Below are 22,800 nucleotides of genomic sequence, written 5' to 3' on the forward strand. Positions count from 1 at the left end.
TCTCTTCACTTGCTGGCCTAGCCACATTTGTTATTCTAGCACAGTCTCAACGAAAGTAGCAAACCATAGGAGGAGATACTGCTCAGTATGCACTGATTGTAAAAACGAAACTACAAGGGGTGAGAAGACAAGACTTTTTTTTTTTGTGACACCTCGAAGGTTGAAAATAAATTTCTTACAGGTATGGTTGTATCACACCCAACCTGGGGATGGGGGAACCGCAGGGCAGTGGGTGGGGTTTGCAGTGTAATACTACATATAAAAAAGTAAGTAAAGTACCTCAGCAGCGTGATAGCCAACGATGGCTCCCTTGACAAAGAAATCAATGCCAGGATCTGCAAGGCCAACCAGGCATTAGGACGTCTGACAGCACGAGTGTTGAATCAGCACAATATCCGACAGTCCACTAAACTGAAAGCGTACAAGGCTGTAGTCCTGACCAGTCTCCTGTCTGGATGCAAAACCTGGACCATATACAGAAAACATGTGAAACTGCTGGAGCACTTCCACACACGCAGCCTGAGGTCAATACTGCACATTCGATGGTAGGACAGAGTCATGAACCTGGAAGTCCTTGACACAGCAGGAACAAGCACTGAAGCCATGATTCTGAAAGCCCAGCTTTCAGGGCATGTCATACAAACGGAGGAGTCAAGAATCCCTAAGGAACTCCTCTATGGTGAACTCTTCCAGGGCAGAAGGAATCAAGGTAGGCCTTGCAAGAGGTATAAAGACTGTGTGAAGGCCAACATTGCTCATGCTGGGTTAAAGCCAAAGCAGCTAGAGCAGCATGCAGAAGATCGAACAGGCTGGCGTGCTCTCATACGACACGCATAACAACTTCGAAGAAGAGCAATGCATACATCTGATTGATGCTCGTGAGAGCAGGAAAGCAGCAGCAGCAGACATACCAACAGAGCCAGGACAATTCCCTCATCCCTACTGTGAATGCCCCTGCCATTGAAGGATTAGATTCCTCAGCCACATGCGAGTCCACAAGCAATGAGCCTCTGCTAGCTCAAGACGTCACTGTCGGACGCGACGGACTACCAAGATACTAAAGTAAACAGACATTATGGTGAAACATAGCAGTAACAACGATTACTAACAGTGTGATCAAAACTGCAAGGGATTTGTTTTGTTTTGAGTTAACCACTGAGTTAATGGCACTGAAAGCTTTAGTAGGAATATTTAGCAAAGACAGCTTTTCTTTCAGCTGTCTTTTAAAAGCAGTTGAACTAAATCTGTTAAACAGTTCTAAAGCAGGCTGAATAAAGAAGACTCTTGCTTTATTAAACAAGGTTTTACTTGCATGACGTTTGCTATCAGCTGCCTAGTTTTTTCTTCAGGAAAACGGGATATAGAAGATCTGAATGCCTAACATAAGAAACAAGCATAAAGACAGGAAAAATATCTTTGTCTTCTTCGTATATCCTAAAACAAGATGCCATTAACTTAATTTTCTTTTCCATTTGAGGTTAAAGGGTTTATATAACTCTGGACTTACTTTATCAAAATAATCTCATTGATAAGAATCTTTGTAAAGCTACTGTCCATGCTACCTTCATTTATCTTACTGTTATGGTTCTGTGGTGGATGCTATCCAGTAAATACTGCAGTTGACACTCAGCAAACAGACCTGTTCAATCTGAAGTTTTAGATGTACAGATCACCTTCAAACACAGTCCTTTGCCAGGCTCTGGTCATTGCTGCTGTTAGAGATCCTATTTATCTTTAGCAGAACATTCTTGATGAATCAGACTGAGGCTCTGTAATTCCAATGTTCAAGATTCCACAGATAAGCATATAATAGGTGTTCCATTTATGCACAAACATTTAATTGTACTGATTGCTGTGATCATGCACAGACTGTTCTGTTTTAAACTGTACTCTAACACAGCCCTAAAATGTGGCTTGAAAAGCATTTCTTTTAAACTATTTACACTTTTTTCCTTGCAGTTTGCCTTTTTTAAAACAAAGCTTAACGTAGTGAAGAGTTAGATGTGCACAGGAAAATACAGTATTTCCAGAAGAACAGAGACTGATATTTTGTAAGGAATGTTTGCTATTGGGACACTCACTGCTGCTGCCAAAAGTATTGATTTTATTGAGCAAAGATGGTCATAGCCCAAGGCCTGGTCTACGCTGGTAAGTTACAGCCCAGTAAACCAGCTCCCACAGTTGTAATTGCTGAGGTGTCCACACTGGCAAGGTACTTACTGCACACTAATGCTACATTTGCTGTGCTACAGGTAAATCACCTCAACAAGAAGCAGAGAGTTTTCTGTGCAGTAGCTACAGCTCTGAGATGCCAGTGTGGATGCCCTGCTGTAGTACAACACTGTGACTGGACTCCAGTCCCATTCCCACAATGCCTGTTCTCACCTCTCCGGTTATAAGTCTGAACCTGCCCTGCCCTCAGGTGTCCAAACCTCAGACCTGCCTTTGACATTCCTTGGGAATTTTGGAAGTCCTCTTCCCACTTGCTTGGTGATGCAGGGAGTGCTCTCAGCACAACTTTCGAGGTCACCATTCCTGCTTCACATCCAAGACTATCCCTGACTTGGAGGAATTCTGAGGTGCTGGACCTCATTGGAATTTGGAGAGAGGAGGTGGTCCAGGCCCAGCTATGCAGATATTGAGATGCGTGACCAAAAGGGGCCAAGACTGGGACAAACACCAGTACAGGGTCAAAGTGAAGGAGTTGTGAAATGCTTACCACAAGGTGTGGGAAGCAAACCGCCATTCCAGGGCTGCACCCATGATCCGCTGGCTCTACCAAGAGCTGGATAACACACTTGGGGGCAATTCTACCTCTTCTCTCAAATCCCATGGTGGTACTTTAGGGCCATCTTAGAGAGGAAATCCAGCACAAGTGTGCCAAGAGGGGAAAGGGATCCAAACCCAGAGGACAACTTCACAGATGCATGTACTCAGGTGCCATTTTCTGCCCCAGAGATTAGACAGCCACAGCAGGCAGTGGCTGGGGGGATACAAACACCAGGGGATGCCACAGGAAAGCAGCTTTGATACTGAGGAACACTGAAGTGAGTTGCTGGGGGCAGTACAGTTGTACAAAGCAGGACTTAGGTCAGTGTGGTGCTAGTCAGATGCAGAACAGGGAGTTGATAAGACTCTGTCACTTCTTCCCACCTCTTCCCTGCTCCCACTGCACCCCTTTCCTAAAGCCTCCCCCACAAAGCTACATGACCCAGGGTAATACCTGGGGGACCTGGCAGGGGACAGCTGCTGTAGAGCTCGCCCCCTTTTCCTCGAACTCGCCATGACAGTAAGACCCAAAGCAACACAGCAGCCTGCTTTGCTCCCCCACCCCTCTCCACTCCACTTCACCATGGCTTGGGGGAGTGGAGCAGGCTGAGGCCAGGTTGCTCTGCTTGCCACTGCCATGGTGAAACAGTGCACAGGGGGCTGGGAGATGGGGGATAGAGTAGAATGTTGCATCTCTCTGTCTCCCACAGTTCCTGACGCCACAGTGAGTGCCTACTTCCATCACTGTGAATCCAAGGGTCAACTTTCCCCCTCCAAACTGACTGGTGACTGAGCAGTAGCTGTCTGGAGTAGCCAGCTTCCACAGTGCAATTGCCACGTTTCTCCAGCAGCAGGGCAGCTCTCATTCCCTTGCACCACTAGGTGGAGGAGGAGCTCACCCCACACTCCCCTGAAAGTGGCTTTCATCATCCAGCAGTTCTGCAGCCACTGCTCCCCATCCCAGACTCATACGATGATGTGATCCTACCACTCAGTGCACTTCCCCATCCCAAAAGCAGCGTTCAACTGTGGCTGCACCTCTGTAAATGTCACAAGACATCTCATGTCATAGCCATTACATGTGGCCAGGTCAGCGCCAGACTCCTTGTTGTCACTTTGTAGTTTAAGGAATAACTCGATTACCATTCATGATGTCTCACTGAGACCTATCAGCATTTTCTTCATCTTACTCCATTCCTATAGACCATGGAGGCAGAGCAGGCTGCACCAAGCCCTTAAAAGCAGGCACCGAACGCAGATGGAAGTACAGGGGTTGCTGAGATGTGAAGTGATGCACCATTTGGCATTAGGACAGGACCCAGGATGCTGCAATAATGCCCCCTTCCTGCAAGCCTCAGTGGTGGCAAAGGTAATCTGTGGCATAGCTGCCCAAAGTGCACTGCTCCAAATGCTGCAGCAAATGTGATCATGCTACTGCGCTGGCAGCTGACTGTGTGGCCACACAGCAGTGGTATCGCTAGAGTGCTCCGAGAGCAGCACTAACTGGCAGTGACTTACACCAACCACTGTAGACAAAGCCTTAGCCAAGTTTTTATTCCATATTTGATTGGGTATGGGGGGAAACAAGGTTAGGCTTCTGGTGTGCTAGGACCACTATTATACTGACCACTACTGTCCAATTGTCGCCTTGTACTTCCCATTTGTTAGGGTCTTGTTTTATATTTAAACTCCTTGGGGCAAAGGAGTTCTATATTGTATAACACTTAGTATAATGCAATCCTGCTCCATGGTTAGGGACTCTAAGCACCACAGTAATACAAATAATTGTATTTCCAGCTAGGAAATTCAGCAGGTAGAGCAATTTTAAATGGAAAATATTCTGTATTATTCTTTTAACTTCAAACTGCATCAGCTTCAAAATGTTATTGCTTGGATAGCCTGCGTAAGCCATTATGCAAATTTGTCAAAAAAAGGCAGTATGACAAGACCGACACCACTCCATTTTCATTGCACAAACATTTAAACAGCAAACTTTACAAATGCATTCTTCTTCATAAGAATAGTTTTATACAGAAAATATCTTTACAGAAAAGCTCACATTTAAATTCTTTGTCACGAAGCTGATGGCTTGATGCACTAAGATTTTTAAGCTACACTTAAGACAGTGTCATAGAAAGTAGCAGCTCATCACTTCTATACTTAAATTTGCTCGAGTCTTGTTGAAGGAAAACATTAAAAATACTGACCATTTTTGTAAGCAGATAATTCAAGTATCTTTAAACTCTTCAAATGGTTAGTAATGAAATACTTTGTCTAATAACACCATAATTTAAGTGTCAACATAAATCAATATAAACCTTAAGAAGGCAGCATTGCTTTCTTAGATTATACTGTTGTGCTGAACAATACTTTTATAATATTGTAACATACGAGCAGTTTTCTTCTAAAGATTAAACAAGTATTGTATTAAACCAGTTTGATAACATGAATATCAAAATGAGTTTTCAGAAACTATTCTATTAAATATTATGCAGCATTAAGAAAATAAGATTTTTTTAATTACATTTAAAAAGACCATTTAGGTAGAGAAATATCCAGTAAAGTACTACCTATAGAAAAATCTGACCTATAGGAGGAAATTGAAAAATATAAATGGCTGCGCCAGTAAATATAATTATGCATTTAATTTTGCAAAGAATTGAACTCTGTAGGGCATCAGTGAAATTTGAAACAAAAAGATTGCTGGATATGGTTTCTTAGAAATTATAAGTTTTAAATTTTTTTTTTTTTTTTTTAAAAACACAAATTTCATTTTTGGTGAATTTATGTTTAATGTGGAATTCCAGAGACTTTTTCTTGTAAAAGGAACACTACAGTCACATGGTCACTTTTTCTGGCATTTTATAAATAGGGTTCTTAAAGGAAACAAGAAAATCTACTTTTTTACTATCCTTATGCTAGGAAAGTAACAGTTCACTAACTGAGGCTGAAGCATATGAGTAATTTTTCATATTGGCACTTTCAAGATTGAGATAGCTTGTCATGTTTAGTCAAGTGCAATTCTACCACTTCTGATTTATATAGTGTTCCTTCCTAACATACACATTTCAATCTAAAGAAGAATTAGAGTGAATTAAGAACATATCTTCCTACTATGCATATTGCAGCTCAGAGTGGTCTGTACAATTAGTTTATAATAAACTGCAATAAATCACATTATACTGGGAAACATCTGCATATAACTAGAAGAAATTTTTAACTTATTCCAGTGATTTTGCAAACTCAGCATAATCAATGTATCCATCGTTATTTTTGTCATCATCTCGTAAGACATCATCAATTAGACTAATTAGCTCTTCTTCTTTCATTGCCTGGGAGGATGCACCACCTTCCTGCAAGAAAGAAATTAGTTATAGCAGTTTCTCTCAATCAGTAGGTTGCAGTGCCCAGGAAGGTTGAAAGCTGGGTTACCATCTAAAGGAAAAAGGATCTGGCTGCTTCACTCCACAACACCCTTAACTGTCAGGCTACGTCTACACGTGCAGCCAACATCGAAATAGCTTATTTCGATGTTGCGACATCGAAATAGTCTATTTCGATGAATAACGTCTACACGTCCTCCAGGGCCGGCAACGTCGATGTTCAACTTCGACGTTGCTCAGCCCAACATCGACATAGGCGCAGCGAGGGAACGTCTACACGTCAAAGTAGCACACATCGAAATAGGGATGCCAGGCACAGCTGCAGACAGGGTCACAGGGCGGACTCAACAGCAAGCCGCTCCCTTAAAGGGCCCCTCCCAGACACAGTTGCACTAAACAACACAAGATACACAGAGCTGACAACTGGTTGCAGACCCTGTGCCTGCAGCATAGATCCCCAGCTGCTGCAGAAGCAGCCAGAAGCCCTGGGCTAAGGGCTGCTGCCCACGGTGACCATAGAGCCCCGCAGGGGCTGGAGAGAGAGCATCTCTCAGCCCCCCAGCTGATGGCCGCCATGGAGGACCCAGCAATTTCGACGTTGCGGGACGCGGATCGTCTACACAGTCCCTACTTCAACGTTGAACGTCGAAGTAGGGCGCTATTCCTATCTCCTCATGAGGTTAGCGACTTCGACGTCTCGCCACCTAACGTCGAAGTTAACTTCGAAATAGCGCCCGACGCGTGTAGACGTGACGGGCGCTATTTCGAAGTTGGTGCCGCTACTTCGAAGTAGCGTGCACGTGTAGACGCAGCCTCAATGTCAAATATTCTCCATCAGTCTCTTAAAACAAGTACAGACACACACATAGGCTTACTGGTCTACTACATACTCATAGGGTTTGTCTACACTACCACTCTCCTTAGAAGAAAGGATGACAATTAGGGTGTTGGGAGTTTACTAATGAAGTGCTGCACTACATACGCAGAACTTTGTTAAGCAAATTCCCCCCCACAGCAACTTCCAAGTCCTTTTACTTCGAGGAGTAAAGGGACTTTGAAGTTGCCCCAGCACTTCGAAGTACCAGTGGGTGAGCCATGGCTAGATGCGAGCCAGTACCTCAAAGTTTTAAAACTTCAAAGTTGCCGGGGGGAGGGGGGGGGAATTTGCTTAATGAAGTGCTGCGTATGCTCATTGGTAAACTCCCAACACCCTCATTACCATCCTCCATTCAAACAAGAGTGATAGCGTAGACAAGCCCACAGTCAGTGGAAGAGCATTCTGGTCTGGCTATGGTCTGAAGAAGTGGGTCTGTCCCACGAAAGCTCACCTAATGAACTATTTTGCTAGTCTTTAAAGTACTACTTGACTGCTTTTTGTTCCGAAAATATCTGACATCAAATAAGGGCTGCCAACCCAAAGAGGCTGAGCAGCAGACTTGCAGCAAAAGAGCAAATTCACAGCAGCACTACAGCATACTGACCACATAGCTGGTAACACCCCTTTCTGTTCCTGCCTATCAGGCTGTTCTCTCCTCTGCAGTTTCGAGCACATCATGCTCTTCCAGGCCACATTCACCCTAGCAGCCTACAATGTTGAAGCTAGGATAGGGTTTTTCTGGAGCACGAACTGCAAAGTTACAGATATGGTTTTAACTGGTACTTTTATAGAACAAGACTGGCATTACCAAAAAATCTGACTAGCCAGATAATTCATGTTCTAACTGGAACTACTTTCGAGAATTCATCGTTTTGAAGAGCTGCACAGGACATTATAAATACTGCTCACCTCTTTATGAACATGCGATATAGCAGTGGCGAGTTCTAATCCATCAAGCAAATTATTGCCATCATAATCATGCATTTTGAAGTAATGGAGCTGCAACTCCTGTGGGGACATCTCAGATTCTGGTTTGTCAATTACACCTTCTAAGTGTTCCATGATGTGGCTGAAAATAGAAAATAATGCCAGATGGTTTCTATTTGAAGGCCTGTTTATAGTTAACTGTTCTTTGATTAGGGAAATTGTTTGTAACACTTTGCAGGAGATTCTGTGCTGAGTCTATTAGAGAAGTGGCACAGACTCCCTCATACCTGCAGGGTGATTTTAAGCCATCTCTGTGTCTTCCTGATCTTGGTATGCTGCAGAAGCTAGAGAGATCTCTGCCATAATTTAGACAGTGCTGGGGGCCTGTCTAAATTACACTAGCCTCCCCATGCTATCTCCTTATGACTGTCTTCCACAGAGCCTATGCTGGGTGAATACTCCCACACCCAGCAGCTTTTAGGGCCCCTTTATGATTATCTGGTTCTTCTGTCCGTTGTGATGAGGAGAGGAAGAGAATTTTACCCTTAAGTGTTCATAACATGCACTCCACACCCCTGCCCCCCACCGCCACACCCCATTCCCTCGAATGTTTTCTGTGGTCAGTATACAAGGAAGAACAATGCGTAAGGATAATTTTGGCTGAGTGTCTCCATACTGTGTAGTCAGGACTACCAGGCCTCCTGAATCCCAGCGTATACTTAAGTCTGAAGTTCAAAGTGAATCACTGGTCAATAGAGGTTTACATTTACAGATCGTAAAGTACATACTCTTTATCTTGTACTAAGTTCTTATCAAGGCGAATATTTGCTAGATGACTCTCTTCTACGTGAACCTCAGCTACAGAGAAGATTAGGAATGCAGACAGTAAGCAGAATAGCAAATATACACTAAACATCCTTGTGGCCATCATGATGTCCTAGCAAGTGAAAAATACATACATTAATGCACACAAAAATACATTCAATAAAATACAAGATTTTCAATGGAATGAACACTATGGGCATGTGAAATCCCCATTAAGGTGTAGGATGCAAGAATATTTTTTTAAACAACACTACTTAACAAGCACAATTTTTGTAATGGCCCATAAAACTGGGTATAATGTCTAGTATTTTCCCCAGCAGAAGACAGAAGGGTTGCAAATAAGAATTTCTTCAATCTCGCCAGATGCAAATTTAAAAAAAAAAAAAAATCTGGGATAACTGTTAGAAACTACATTTCTTTCCAGAGGCCAAAGCCACAACAAATTATTTGTGACTGTGTGTGTGTCTTCCAGTCAAACAACCATGGCAATTTCACCTAGATGCATTTTGCAATATTCTCCTGAAATCTCAATCTGTGAATCTTCCTAGTCCAAGTAGGTCTCCTTTCTTAGGTTTGACTGAAGGTACTGCATGACTTCATAAACGTTACTCTAAATATTTAAAACACAAAGCAGCAGTGGAAATGCTCAGTTACCAGTTTAAAACTAGGATATCTATAGAGACAATTTTTTAAACTAATGGTAGAATTGTGACAGTCAAAGCTAACCTTTATTAAGCTACATTAATGACTCTGGCGCCTCAACGGCACATTATAAAACTGTTCAGTGCTCATGTTATTGTAGTCTTTGTCAATGAACAGAGCCACAAAATAATCAAAACAAAGTGGCTACACAAAATAATCGAAACAAAGTGGCTACTCTGAAAGTGTAGTGCCACTACTCAAGCAAGCATTATTTTTCCAGTATTTTGCTATGAAGCACAGAGAAATTAATGTATAAAAATTTGGTACACTTGTTTGAACACTTGGCACTCAGTGTTGCTATCTCATGAAAAAGCATGTATAAAGATGAACACTATCCTGAAACAATATTGATTTACTTTTTTTAGAAACTTTCCTGAAGAGTCAATGCCTATAAGAAATCAGGTCTAAAACAGACATAATATTCACTTGTTTGCTATACTAGTTGTTTGTCAGAAGATTTGCTAACATTCTGAGCTATAGTAGCAGGTCACCTAGTAGTTCCAGAGACATCATCTTTCACAACTCTATGGCCTACACCCAGGAGGCTACACTGAGTTTGCATAACTTATGAAAATATTAGTTTTACTAACTAGAGATTTGGAATGGATCAAATTTTTCCCCACAATTCTTCTGAATCATCTTGTTTGTCTTTGACAATAGAGAAAACAGCCTGGGAAAATGACATCCTTTCTCTAGGACACTTTAACATAGTCACCATATGTGCTCAGTGAAAAGTGAGCTAAACTCTTTTGTTTAGAACAAATTTCACAACCTCTAAAGTTGACATTTACTAACTAGTGTGGTGCAATTCATAAACCGGTATCGTTTACCTGCTGTATCCAGTGTACAAGACAAGAAACTACTCCAGTGGCGCCACAGGTACAACATCATTTTAAAAGAATATTGACATGTAAAACAGTACAGCAGCAAGTCAGTTAGCTAATTGTGTTTGGACTGAAAAAGTTAGACGGACAACATGGTCAGAGTAGAGATGTAAAATCCTGTTTAATTGGTTAAGTAGTTAAATGTTACCATTTTATGTATGTGCATTCACATATACTGATACTAACTGATTAATGAGGTTTTTACATACTACATAGGTTGTTTTCTTAAACATGCCCAAATGGCTTTTTTCTTAATATGAATATATCCAAAATTTCCATCGGTTTGGGTTACATTAAACAGGTTGGGCTAATTGCAGGGACAAAAAAGTGGAGTCTCAAGTAAAAAGTTTGTTCACCTCTGGGCTAGCTTACCATTTAACTAATTAAAGGTGACAGGAGTTGCTGGCCTGGAACAGCCTCCATAGCCATCCCCCCCATCCCACAGCCTGTGGCGGACTGGGACTGTTTAGGCGAGGTTGGAGGGCCCCTGCCAGTGGCACGCCACGGGCCAGTTAACCATTAGCATCCCTAGATCAGCAGCTTTGTCGAGACCAGAAAGTTGCACCAGTTTAATTGCACACAGTTTCCTAAACCTAGACTAAAACATTCTACATCAGCACTTTGCTCGTATCACACACAAAATATCCTTCTAAGTGATGTAAGTCACTCCAACAGAATCGGCAGTGTACATTGCTCTGTGTCAGCAAGCACTACTCTTCCATCAATACCAAACCAACTCCAATGAGCAGCGGCAGGGAGCATTCACTCACTGACCTAAATGTGACTCTGCAGCAGTGTGGAGTGTAACAGTTTAAATCCATTGCATGTTGAACAGAGAGGCAGTAGCGTTAGCCTGTATTATAACAAAACAAATCAGCAATCTAGTAGCACTAGACTCCAGTGGAATCTGCCCCACGAAAGCTCACCCCCTCATATATTATTTTGTTAGTCTTTCAAGTGCTCCCTGACTGCATTTTGTGCAATTTAAATGCACCCCGTCTCTCTGGGGTGCAGCTCCGCCTGCCTTAGGCAAGGGAGCGCTCTGGACTGGCAGCTCGTAGCTACGCGCGAGCTCTCAGGGCAGCGCAGCTGCTCGCATTGAGCTCCCTAGTGCAGACGGGGCCCCAGCGCCACGGGGGGTGCGGGGCGCGAACCGCCGGGCTCCCCCACGGCTGCGCGAAGGGCTAGTTTTAGGTTTGCTTCATCAGGTCCCAGGCGCTCGTCTGCACGAGGTACGACCCTGCCGCGCCCTGGGACACCGTCCGATGGGAGCGGGGCACCCAGCGCGGCAGACCAGAAACAGGTACTGAGCCGTTGCGGCCTCCCCCTGCTGCGCTAGCCGCAGGCCCGCCGCCAACTCGTCGCCCCTAAGCTTGGCCTGTCAACGGTCTGCACATGACGGCTCCCTCCATCCCTCGCGAGGGAAGCGACGCCCCCCCCGACCACTCACCGGCCGAGCAACTACCACGTCCCAAAATCACCCGGCTGGGGCACCAGGTCACGGGCAGGTGCGAACGGGATTGGGCCAAATCGGCCACCATCCCCAGGATCATCTTTGACCCGACGCACGTACGCGCCCGGCCACGCCCCCTCCCGCCCATTGGCTTCTGCCTACCTCAGCTGGGGGAGCGTCCAGGCTCCTGGAAATTCCACGTGTAATGAAAACAAAGGGCCAGAATGCGACTGCGATGGGGAGGGGGTTGTCAGGTGATCTACAGGACACGCCCCTCCCGTGTGCCACTCCTCCGTAACTCCTCCCCCTTCGGCTTCTCGCTCTTGCTGCACCTCCCCCGGCAATACTTGCGGTGGTCTAGTGGGCGGGGCTCTGGCATCACCCACCTAGGCCCTGCCTTGAGCCCCCTCGGGCCGTGCTGCCAACAGGGCTGGATGTGCCTCCCAATCCCCCGCCTCCCCCTGTGTGCCAAGCTAGCCTAGCCTAGCCCGGCCCGGCCCGGCCCAGGCTGCAGGGAGCCAAGACCCACAGTGACAGAAGCCCTCACCCTCCTTGCATGTTGTTGCTGCAGTGCCCATGAGCTGGCAAAACAAAAAAGCAGTCATGTAGCACTTTAAAGACTAACAAAATAATTTATTAGGTGATGAGCTTTTGTGGCTATGATCTGAAGACGTGGGTCTGTCCCACAGAAGCTCATCAGCGAATATGTTAATTTGGTAGTCTTTTAAGTGCTACATGACTGCTTTTTTGTTTTGACAGAATACAGACGAACATGGCTCTCTCACTGTTACTAGTCAACATGAGCCTGCAGTACTAGTGTTGAAACTTTTCAGTACTAAACAACAAAGGAAGAAAAACAGTCCTGCAGCACTTTAAACACTAACAGTATGATTTATTAGGTGATGTGCTTTTGAGGAACAGACCTGCTTCTTCAGAACTGGGGGAAAAATAAAATATAGTCTAACAGGTCTACCTCTCTGAGACTTTTCAGTACTAGATACATAAAGAAGCTTCCTGTTTTCAAGTTTAATAACCACTTCCGGAGTAAAATAGATCTCAAGAGTTTAAGATATTTTTAGTCCAGAACACACATTACTGGGAGAACAGAAAGTACTCATTATTATACTGCAGTAATCAACAAATAAGTCTTTTTTAAAAAATATGGCTGGATTTTAAATATTTGCTTTTAACTGATAGAAAAGCTGCAACAGCCTAAAAAGGACTAGTTGGATAAAATGAGAAGGGAGGGAGGCATGTTAGCTGTCGGGACAGTTCTGTGCCATGTACCAAATTTGGGTGCAAACTATATCAATGCTGAAAACTTCACAAACATAGCATCCTTGCACACTGATTTGTGACAACTATGGCCATGTCAGTTTACTGGTAGAAGTCTATGGTTGCCAACCATCAGAGTTTTGATGGGAGTCTTCTGAAATCAGATGCTATCTCCTAGAAGCTACTGCAGCCAATCCAAGAGATTTTAAACTGCTAAAAGTCTGGCAGTGCAGCAGGGCGTTGGGAGGCTCCCTGCCTGCCTTGGCCCTGTGCCGCTCTCTGAAGTGTCCAGCATGTCCTTGCAACTCCTACGACTTGTTAAAACAAAAAAGTTGTGATAGTATATAGACTAGCACAGATTTCTCTGTTACTACGAGTTGTTGATTGCTTTGCCAATCCTTTCCCAGGAAACCTGTCTCTGTGTGTGGGAGTCATTTTAAGAGCTTTTTTAAGTGAAAGGCATGTCAAAGTATGTTCTGTACTTGGAGTGGAAAGTGATGGAATTGTGGAAAGCTATAAGATTTACATATAGAAATGAGCTCTGAATAGTGTTAGCAAAAGCTCCTTTCTATATCTATCGATCTCCAAGCAAGCACTAAAAGAGTTAAGAGGTACACTAAAATTCTACTCAAAACTTAAGGGAGAAAAATATGATAAGCCAATTTGCATGTTCCTGTGGGTGCATGTATTTCTTTCGAGTACTGCAGAGCACACAAAAGCTTTGCTCTGGCACTGTCTACTTCCCTAACAGGAGCGAAATTGGAGCACTTAAGTGGCTGAAAAGGTGAAACATTTCTTATAATTTCACTGGGCTGTGCAATCAGTGTGGCTGGCAAACACAAAAGTGAGCTGGTGTGCCCCAGTGCATTGCACCTGTAGGAGAGTGGCCAGCTGGAGGCTGGGCTCTGCATGCTGCTGGCTACTGTGCATGGCATGGGCATGGGCATGGGCATGGGCATAGGCAATGTGTGGGGAGTCCTCAGAGGGCTTCATGCATCCTCCAGCATTCCCCTTCCCTTGCACTCACTGTCAGTGCTGCCTCACTTCCCCATGGGCATGGGAGAGTCCTGCGCCACTCCAGAGGTGGGAAAAAGAGCATGGGCAGGGGAAAGGGTGCTACAGAACTGCTTGTTATCTGTGCAAGTGGTCTATGTGCCACTACATGGGACAGCGAACCACATCCAGTAGTTATGTGGGTCACATATTACCCCTAGCTGAGGAAGACTGTCCAGAGCTTCAGAGACCCAGCTGAAATCCCAGATGAACCCCAACTTGTAACCAAGGACTCAAACTTGGAGAATGTGAAAATGGAGAATGCAAGGGTACAGAAGAGGCCAGCAGCTACAGTGGTAGTTGGGGGGGGGCTTCAGTGGGTACAGAAAGTGCAGGGCCTTAGGCAGAAGAGGCGAGCTGGGGGTTAAACTTCATCAAACCAGCAGTTCACACGAGCTGGCACCTGGCCCACTAGTACTGCAACAGCACTATCACTAGCTATGAACTTTTTTCTTAACAGGAATGCTTGCTAATTTTTAGAAGAACCACTGAAATTGGTCTGCCTGGGAGTGACTGTAAATTTGGGTGATCATTGAAACCCATTAATGATGAATGGACCCTAAGAGGATCAGAGATTTGGTACAGATGCTCATTCAAACATTGAGGCTCCGCTGGACTTGCTATCCTAACATTTTGTAAACCAGTGAAATGTTCAATGCAGCAGTCTATATGTCTTAAAATAGCTCTCCTAGGTGGGTGGCTTTTAGCCAATGGGGGAAGAGATTGCTCAGTGCTTTGAGCGTGGCCTTGTTAAACTCATGGTTGTGAGTTCAATAGTTGAGAGGGGCTGTTTTGGGAACCGGGGCAAATAGATTTTAAAAAAATCAGCTTTAAATTGTAAAAAAAACCCACTGGGGTGGTGATAGGTCCTGTTGTGAGTGCTGGGGACCGGCCTTGATGACCTCTCAAGGTTCTTTCCTGTTCTATGAGACAGCTGTATCTCCCTATAGCTCAAACTGTAGAACGGGGTGCACAAAGTAGGGGGAAGGCATGTGAAATTCCATCAGGGGGTTGCCGCATGATCAGCTGTTGGGCTCATCTCTCTCCTTAAAAACACTGAAATCTGTTACTGTTTATATGTCTGTGTATTCACATTTATAACCCCATCAACCACGTTTCTACATTCTACACACTTACCTTCTTACAGGTGCCAAAAGGTTTTTTTTTATATGAATGTGGCCAAACTGTCCAGGGGTTTGGATTACATGAGGCAGGCTGGGGGGAAGTGGCGGGGGTATGCTCACCTCTGCTGTAGAGGTTGGCGCGCTGAGCTGCAGGGTCTCCAAGTTACTGGGAAGATACAGAGGACCAGGGCTCACCCTTCCCCTACACACGCAGAAAAGCAGGCCCGGAGCACCGAAAAGGCTCGAGCGCGGGGTGAGCCGAGGGCCCTGGTTCGGCACGTGGTAACGCGCAGCAGCGGGCGGGAAGGGCGCCCCTGGCTGGTGAGGTGTCTCTCCAGGGAGTCCTGCGCTGCAGGGCGGCAGCCAGGACTTCACTTCCCACCATGCACGCGGCGCTGTGCGCACTTGCTCAGGGCAGGACGGCGAAGCCGGCGGTTCTGCGGGGACCGCCCGCTGGGGACTCCGCTCACTCCCTCCCTCTCTGCCGGCCGAGCCGGGCAGCCCGCGAAGATGGCCGCCAGGGGCTCCCACTCTCTCCTGAAGCTGGAGGGGGAGATCGAGCGGTGCCGGGCGGAGTGCCAGTGGGAGCGGCTGCCCGAGCTGGCGAGGCAGCTGCAGCCGGGGACCAGCCCGCCGCGGAAAGGGGCCGGGGACGCGCAGGACGGCGGTGAGTGAGGCGCAGCCCTGGCACCCGGCGCGGCTGCTGCCCCCGGCCGAGCCCAGCCCCGAGCAGCGATTGCCCGTGTCCCAGCCGCCGAAGCGGGGGGCGGACGGCAGTGGCCGTGCGGGAGCTTGGGTGAGCTCTCAGGGTAACGAGCTGGAGCCCTGCACCGCGAGTCCTTTCGTGCGCTTAGCGCCGGTGATCAGGAAGTGGCTTAATTGGAACCGAGGAGCCGCTCATTTGAAGCCTTGCCCAGGGGCTCAGGCCAGGGCTGAGTCGTAGGAGCGAAGAAGCAGAGATCTGCTTAGTTCTAAAACCCGAACAGAAACCTGTGTGCTGCGATGGGGTCGGAGGCCTCAGGGAAGGGGGCCCTGTTGTGCTAGGTGCTGTACATATCAGAAATGAAGGCTCCCTTCCAGTAGGAATGGTGTGGGCTGCGTTCCTGGTCTCTTCTAAGGTGCTCCCTACTCCTGAAGGAAGAAATGTTAGAGGATTTGTGGAGGCTCTCTAGAGCCTCAGAAAGTGGAGAGGGGAAAATTACTCCCAGAAGAGTGGGTGACTGTGAATGTGGTCACTCAGTTTAGATGATTCATACGTCTTTGTAATGCTGGTTGAGGTACTTGACAACAGGGGGAGCAGAAAGACCCAAAATATGAACCTGCAAGAAAGGGACTAGTTTGCAATCTTAAGGGAAATTAAAAAATAAACAAACAAAACTCATGGCTACATTTAGCCATCATTTATTCCTGTGTTCCCCCACGGAACCAGTGGGCTTTCAGTGGTATAGCTCAGGGCAGATTCTTGTTCATCACGTATATACCTTCAAGATTAGATTTACCCCCTTCTTTTTCATGCTGTATAGCTCTGGGAAGAGACAGGTGACAGCTGGGATGATCACTTTTGTTTGAACAAACATCCTGTTAAGATTTATTCAGCCAGAACCTTAGAGACTATCATCTGCAAACTACTCTCTAGCACAAGGGTGTGCAACTGTTTCTGAAGCAGTAGCCACTATAGCCGACTAGCCACCTTATTCTGGAAACATACTTATTGTTCAAGCCAACTAGCCACATTCAACCAGCCAAAGAGCCACATGTGGCTAGCGGCTAGCTGATTGGATGCCACGGCTCTAGCATTTGGAAAGACTGTGTGAGCTGTTGTTTATCTTGAACACACATTAGACAAAATATTTTGAAATTCAGATGAAGTACATTACAATGCTTTCGGTTATAGTGGGGACCCTATATGATGCGGAGAAAATTGCAGGCACATTACAGAGGGGTAGATCTTCACTTCTTAATCAACTATTGTCCAGTATTCTTCTAATCTAATGATAGATTTTTTGGAACAGCAGGGCAGACTTGTAGCTACATTTAGGTGGTTAAAGATATAGCTAGGAGCTCAGAGGAATTTTCAAGTGTATGGACACCAAATTTCCCTGTATAAGTCCGTTGGAAAAATTTCACTATGTGCTTCTTGGCATCTTTAAGAGCCTAACTACCTTTAAAAACTGCTCCTCCCTCAAAGAGAGAGGTGGGAGAGTGCCTGTGGAAATTACCTATTACAAAGATTGTTTTGATGTTGAGAAGGATAGGATGCAGCTCCATGGCAGGGCTTTGGTGATATGGCAATGCCTCTAATATTTTGTAGAGCGCTCAGAGGCAATTGCTGTTCGTGTTCTATTCACCTAGGAACTCTAGTCCTTGCTGGATTTACAATAAGCACTCCCACGGCTCTACTGTGTAAAGGAGGATTTTTCACCAGAGGATAGAAATAAGGTAGTTGTCTGCCTCTCAATATGTGGCAGACTAGGGAGGATAACACAGGCACCATTCATGTGGAATTAAAGCAAAATCTGTATCTGAGACCTTTTCTATGATCCTCATCCTACTAGTTTCTGGACCCAGATTAAAAAAAAAAAATTGAAGCTAATGTTAAATATACAGAATACACAGATGGAGATAAAAACAAAAGAGCAGTCAAGTAGCACTTTAAAGACTATCAAAATAATTTATTAGGTGAGCTTTCGTGGGACAGCCCCACTTCTTCAGAAGAAGTGGGGCTGTCCCACGAAAGCTCACCTAATAAATTATTTTGATAGTCTTTAAAGTGCTACTTGACTGCTCTTTTGTTTTGATATTGTATAGAGTAGCACGGCTCCCTCTCTGTTACTATTCAGGATGGAAATAAACAGATTCTGTATGTCTGGGTGTCATGCTTGCATTATCTACAAATAAAAGTTTTGCTTTAGGGTCATATGATACATACAGAATATAATTGCCAATAACTGAGATTTAGGAGTGTAAGTTTAGCAAAACTGTTTGAATGTTAGTCAGGTACTCTGGTACAATGCTCATGCACAGAAAGTTGGTAGCAGAAAGCAAATGTATCAGTGAGTGAAGATTGTCCCTTAATGTCCATGTCTAAACTTACTAAAAACTTCAAAATGGCCATGCTAATGGCCAAATTGAAGAATATTCAGTGCCTCATTAGTATGTTGCAGGCTGAGGCACTTTGAAAGTGCCACAGTTCGCTCACCTGGGGCTCATCTACATGGGGCTCCTTTTCAGCTGATAGGATGTAGGCGGGATCCTTTCGAAAGAAGCCCCATGTAGACAAGCCACAGGTGAGCAAACTGTGGCTCCTGGTGGCATGCTAATGAGGTGCTGAATATTTGTTTCAGTGCCTCACTAGTATTCTTTGATTTGGCCATTTGTGTGGCCATTTTGAAGTTTTTAGTAAGTGTAAACATAGCAAGTAAGTCAGAATTGAGGGTAGGCTGGCTGTTGGAAAATGGAATCCATCAAAGAAGTATTTGATTTTCTTTCCTGGCTGCATATTACCTGCTGTGGATTGTTAAATAGACAGCTGCTCTGTGTCTCTGCTGAAACAAGGTCTAAGACTGTGGTGTTCTCACCCCCTGAAATGCATGTCATTGCACCACATCTGAAAAAAATTATGGAAGTGTGACTATTGTGGCCCCATCTACACTAGACCCCTCCTTTTGGAAGAAGGGGCTTTTGAAATCTGGGAAGTCCTTTTGAAAGGTCTCCGTTTACACGGGCAGCGCACGATTTGAAAGTGGCACTTTGAATTGCGTGTGGCTGCCATTATACTAATGAGGTGCTGCATATTCATGGCAGTGCCTCATTAGCACCTTCTCAACTCGCTCATTACCATGCCCTTTCCTTTGAAGGGGCTAGTGTAGAAGTAGCATATATGTGCTCTCTCCTTTCCTTCTGAACCCTCTTAGATCATTTTATTTCTTGTGTCGTAGAGTATGTTCTCTTACTTAAATGTGTCCTATATTGTTATGATATCTTGAATGCTTTGGTTGGGGTGGAGGGCAATTTATAAATAGCCAGTATATATATTTTTTTATCTGTTTCTTGCTTTGTTATCGCATTGTTCTTGACTGGAGTGCTGGGCTACTTTATACTAGACGGAGAGCTTGGAATTTGTAAAGATAAGTACATGATACAAACTCTTGCTAAAACTGACTTTTTAAAGAAACAGAACGGAAAGAAACTGATCCCATGACTTAATTCATGTGAGCAGTACTGTACATAAACACCCAAGATACGCGCACTCAAGTTGTGTGTATCTCAGGTTAATGTGACTCTGAGTGGCATCAGCTCCCCTCCACTCAGAGGAGCAGAGAAACTGACCAGTGCTCCTGTGGGGGCAGCAGCTGAGATGCCACCACTGAAAAGAGTGGCTGCTGCCGCTGACAGGTTTCCCCACTCCTGACAGGAGCAGTAAGAGTCAGGCTGCCATCCCTGACAAGAGCAGTTTCTCCACATCTGTCAGGGGCAGCGAGAGTGAAGCTGCTGCCCCTGACAGGAGCAGGGAAACTGACCAGCTCTGCTGCCTGGTTCCTGGCTCCCCACCACTTGCTAGAGCCAGGAAATTGACCAGGGTGCTGCTCTTGTCAGTGGTGGCAGCTGAGAACCTGAGTCTTGGCTGCCACTCCTGACAGGAGCAGGGAAACTGCCCAGTGAATTAGCACTGGTCAGTTTCCCCTGTAGTTTAAGCAGCTGGTAGCCCAGAGCTAGGGTCTCAGCTGCCCACCACTCACAGGAGGTAGGAAACTGACCAGCACTACTCCCATCAGTTCCACGAATTTTGACTTACATGGGGTTGCGCAATAATACAACCCCTGCGTAAGTCGAGGGTCTACTGTACCAGTGTCAAAGCTAGTAGGACTGTTTGTGTGAGTAAAGTGATTTGCACACAAAACTCTTTGCAGGATGGGGCCATAGAGCTCCTGAAATGCAGTGGGTTTTTTTGAGCAGGGAAATGTTGATATGTTTGGTCTCACTTTAACTACTGCCTCTCTAAAAGTGTGTTTTGTTTGCATGTAGAATTAGTAAAATTATAGGCCTCAGTCCTGCAGTTTAATCTGCACTTCAGACTTTCATGCCTGCGTGGATCTGTCCTGATTTTACTAAGGCTTTGCACGGACACAAGGGTTCACCATGCAGCTCTGGTTGCAAGTGTCAGGAGAATTAGTGGTAAGATTTTTTTAATTTAATCATTTTTACTTAGAGACAATATCAAGGTTTATCAGTTTATAAACTGCCTCCTGCCCAGTCTTTCTCACTGGGTAGTTGTGAGAAAGAAGAACTTTAGTTTAATTACTCTGACTAAAGAGTTAGTTTCAAAGGTATGCCACTTTTCAACAGTCCCATAATAACTAGGGAGAGGCACACAGCATGAAAAATTTCAGTAAAGAAAAAAAATTCTAATATGCCTATGTAGTGTTTTTATTTTGTAAAATATGGTGGCTGTATTGACTTACTTGCTTTATTTACTTACTTATTTACTTTACTTTTACTCTGTGTGTGTTTTATATTTTTCTGTAGTTTTTATAAAGTGATGTTGTGACTTCACTGAATGTTGAGTGACAACCTATGGTGAGGTGAAGTGTTATTACACAGCAGGGGAAAATACAGTGTTTGAACATCCTCTATTATTCTGACTGTTTTGGACTTGATTATTAAAAATGTCATTGTGACCCTAATTTATTAAAGTAATTTATTGTGTATGTTCGCATAGATTAGGTAACAGTGTTGGGCAGCTGTGTATCTAATCCAGTGGTTCCCAACCTTTCTGTAATGTGGCGCATTTCAGTGAGACAAACTGTTCCACAAAACCTTCACTTTTCATAGCTGAATCAATTGCTCACAAACATTGCCCCTGCCTGCCAGCCCATTGAAGTGGATATAGCATTTGAATCATGTCCCACGTCCAATAGGCTCCGGCCGTGCCTCCGCTCTTGCCACAGCAGGCAACCTTGATGCTTGAGCCTCAGCTGTCACACGGTTGACAATTTCCCTCTGCTGTGGCTCTGTACAGAGCAACAGGGAAGAGAAATTGATGAAATTCCAGGGCGCACGCAATGTGCCATAGCACAGTGGTTGAAAACCACAGATCTAATGGTCCATTTGCAAATGCATTTGTGTAACAGCAGTCACCAATTAAGATGCCAACTTAATGTGTGTTGTTAAAACAAACAAACCAGATGTGACAGGGTCAGGCCAGAGGGCTAGCTTAGAAGGGGAGAGGGACAGCTCTAAACAAAAGCAGAGATGGCCTGGCAAATTACCAGGGTGGAGCAGCTGACCTGTGGGAGCAACTGAGAGGAGGCTGCTATTAATCGATTAGGGCTGGCTGATCTCACCTGCTGAGAGAAGTGGGAGGAGAGGGGAAGAGGAAGTAGGAGTTCGGTGAGGAGACAACAGCAGATAAGGCGCCAGAGAGAGCTGAGAAGAACTCCAGCTCTCTTTCCCACAGGGCTCAGTTGGGGGCCGGGGAGGATTGCTCACTCAACACAAGCAGACCGGGGGGCACCTATCCCAGCCCCCTTTCAGCCAAGGGACAGAAGTCTAAACTGAGGGCAGGGCACATGGGGCCCACACTGCATTACCCACATTGTGGGGCTGTGAACAAGGGACTGGGGTCCAGGAATGAGACTGGCCCTGCGACGCAGAACAACTGAGAAATTCAGCCATAATGCCGGAATGCCTTCTAACTATTCTGTGTAGCAAAAATGTCATATCTGTAATACTAGTGGTCTTTGAAAATTGTCATGTAAATTAAAAATGGGCGAACACATTTGTTCCTGCATTCTCTGTGTATTGACCATTCCACACTGAATGCAGGCTGTGGCCTTTGATTTATATACGAGCAATATAAAGTCTTGACACTTTCAATATTAACATGAATTCTTACTAAAATTAACATTTCTAAGAATAATTTCTTTTTTTTTCCTTTATTCCACTAATACTATAGGTGCATCTACACTAGGAACTAACTTCGAAGTTAGGCACTACTTCGAAGTAGCCAGCAGAGGGACTACACACATTTTTCCCTTACTTCGAAATTAACTTTGAAGTAGGGATCCCAACTTCAAAGTCCTTACTCCATTCCCGGAAATGGAGTAGTGCCCTACTGCAAAGTTTGACTTCGAAGTAGGGTGTGTGTAGATGCTCAACTTTGAAGTAAGCAACTGCAAAGTTATTTTTGTAGTGTAGACACAGCCTATGGCATGTGAAACTCTTATATGAACAGTCACACAGAAGCTACTAAGATTATTTATAAATTATTCATGTGTGTAACTGTTCACAGGATGGCAGGGTCTTATCCATGGCAATGACAGATATGTTTGCACTAATTTATTTTGCAGAATCACGCTCCAAACTTGTCTTTAGTTTAACTGTGGGAGTTGTTGTTTAGTTTTTTACTTTATCTTTACCCTTTTTTGCCATATCTGAAATTCTGTCAATTTTCTACAACAAGGAGGTCTTGATTTAGGAAAGCACACGTATTATACCGGCTCATATATGCTTAAATGTACGTATGTAT

General features: G+C 44.8%; 2 protein-coding genes across 7 annotated transcripts in view; one reads left to right on the forward strand and one right to left on the reverse strand.

The window, feature by feature from the left end:
* Positions 1 to 4,709: 4,709 nt before the first annotated feature.
* MCFD2 (multiple coagulation factor deficiency 2, ER cargo receptor complex subunit) lies at positions 4,710 to 12,005 on the reverse strand. 5 transcript variants are annotated; one of them, XM_074989660.1, is made up of 4 exons: positions 11,983 to 12,005; positions 8,745 to 8,893; positions 7,939 to 8,098; positions 4,710 to 6,122 (listed from the first exon to the last, which is right to left on the reverse strand). In XM_074989660.1, exons 2-4 carry the CDS (start codon positions 8,885 to 8,887, stop codon positions 5,991 to 5,993), a joined length of 435 nt encoding a protein of 144 aa, XP_074845761.1. In that variant the 5' UTR covers positions 8,888 to 8,893; positions 11,983 to 12,005; the 3' UTR covers positions 4,710 to 5,990. The 5 variants fall into 5 exon arrangements, with proteins under 5 accessions (XP_074845761.1, XP_074845762.1, XP_074845759.1 ...); XM_074989661.1 differs by having other exon boundaries at positions 8,745 to 8,814; positions 11,983 to 12,001; XM_074989658.1 differs by lacking the exon at positions 11,983 to 12,005 and adding an exon at positions 11,818 to 11,948.
* A 3,771-nt stretch (positions 12,006 to 15,776) lies between these two features.
* The window catches only part of TTC7A (tetratricopeptide repeat domain 7A), a 172,675-nt gene continuing 165,651 nt past the window's right edge, over positions 15,777 to 22,800 (forward strand). The window contains exon 1 of one of the 2 annotated variants that reach the window (XM_074989651.1): positions 15,777 to 15,939. In XM_074989651.1, the coding sequence (XP_074845752.1) occupies positions 15,783 to 15,939 (157 nt within the window). In that variant the 5' untranslated portion in view covers positions 15,777 to 15,782. Of the gene's footprint in view, positions 15,940 to 20,334; positions 20,448 to 22,800 lie in introns of those variants that run through there. The other variant, XM_074989652.1, reaches the window with a different exon arrangement.

The sequence above is a fragment of the Carettochelys insculpta genome, chromosome 3 (genome assembly GCF_033958435.1).
Source record: "Carettochelys insculpta isolate YL-2023 chromosome 3, ASM3395843v1, whole genome shotgun sequence".
NCBI lineage: Eukaryota > Metazoa > Chordata > Testudines > Carettochelyidae > Carettochelys > Carettochelys insculpta.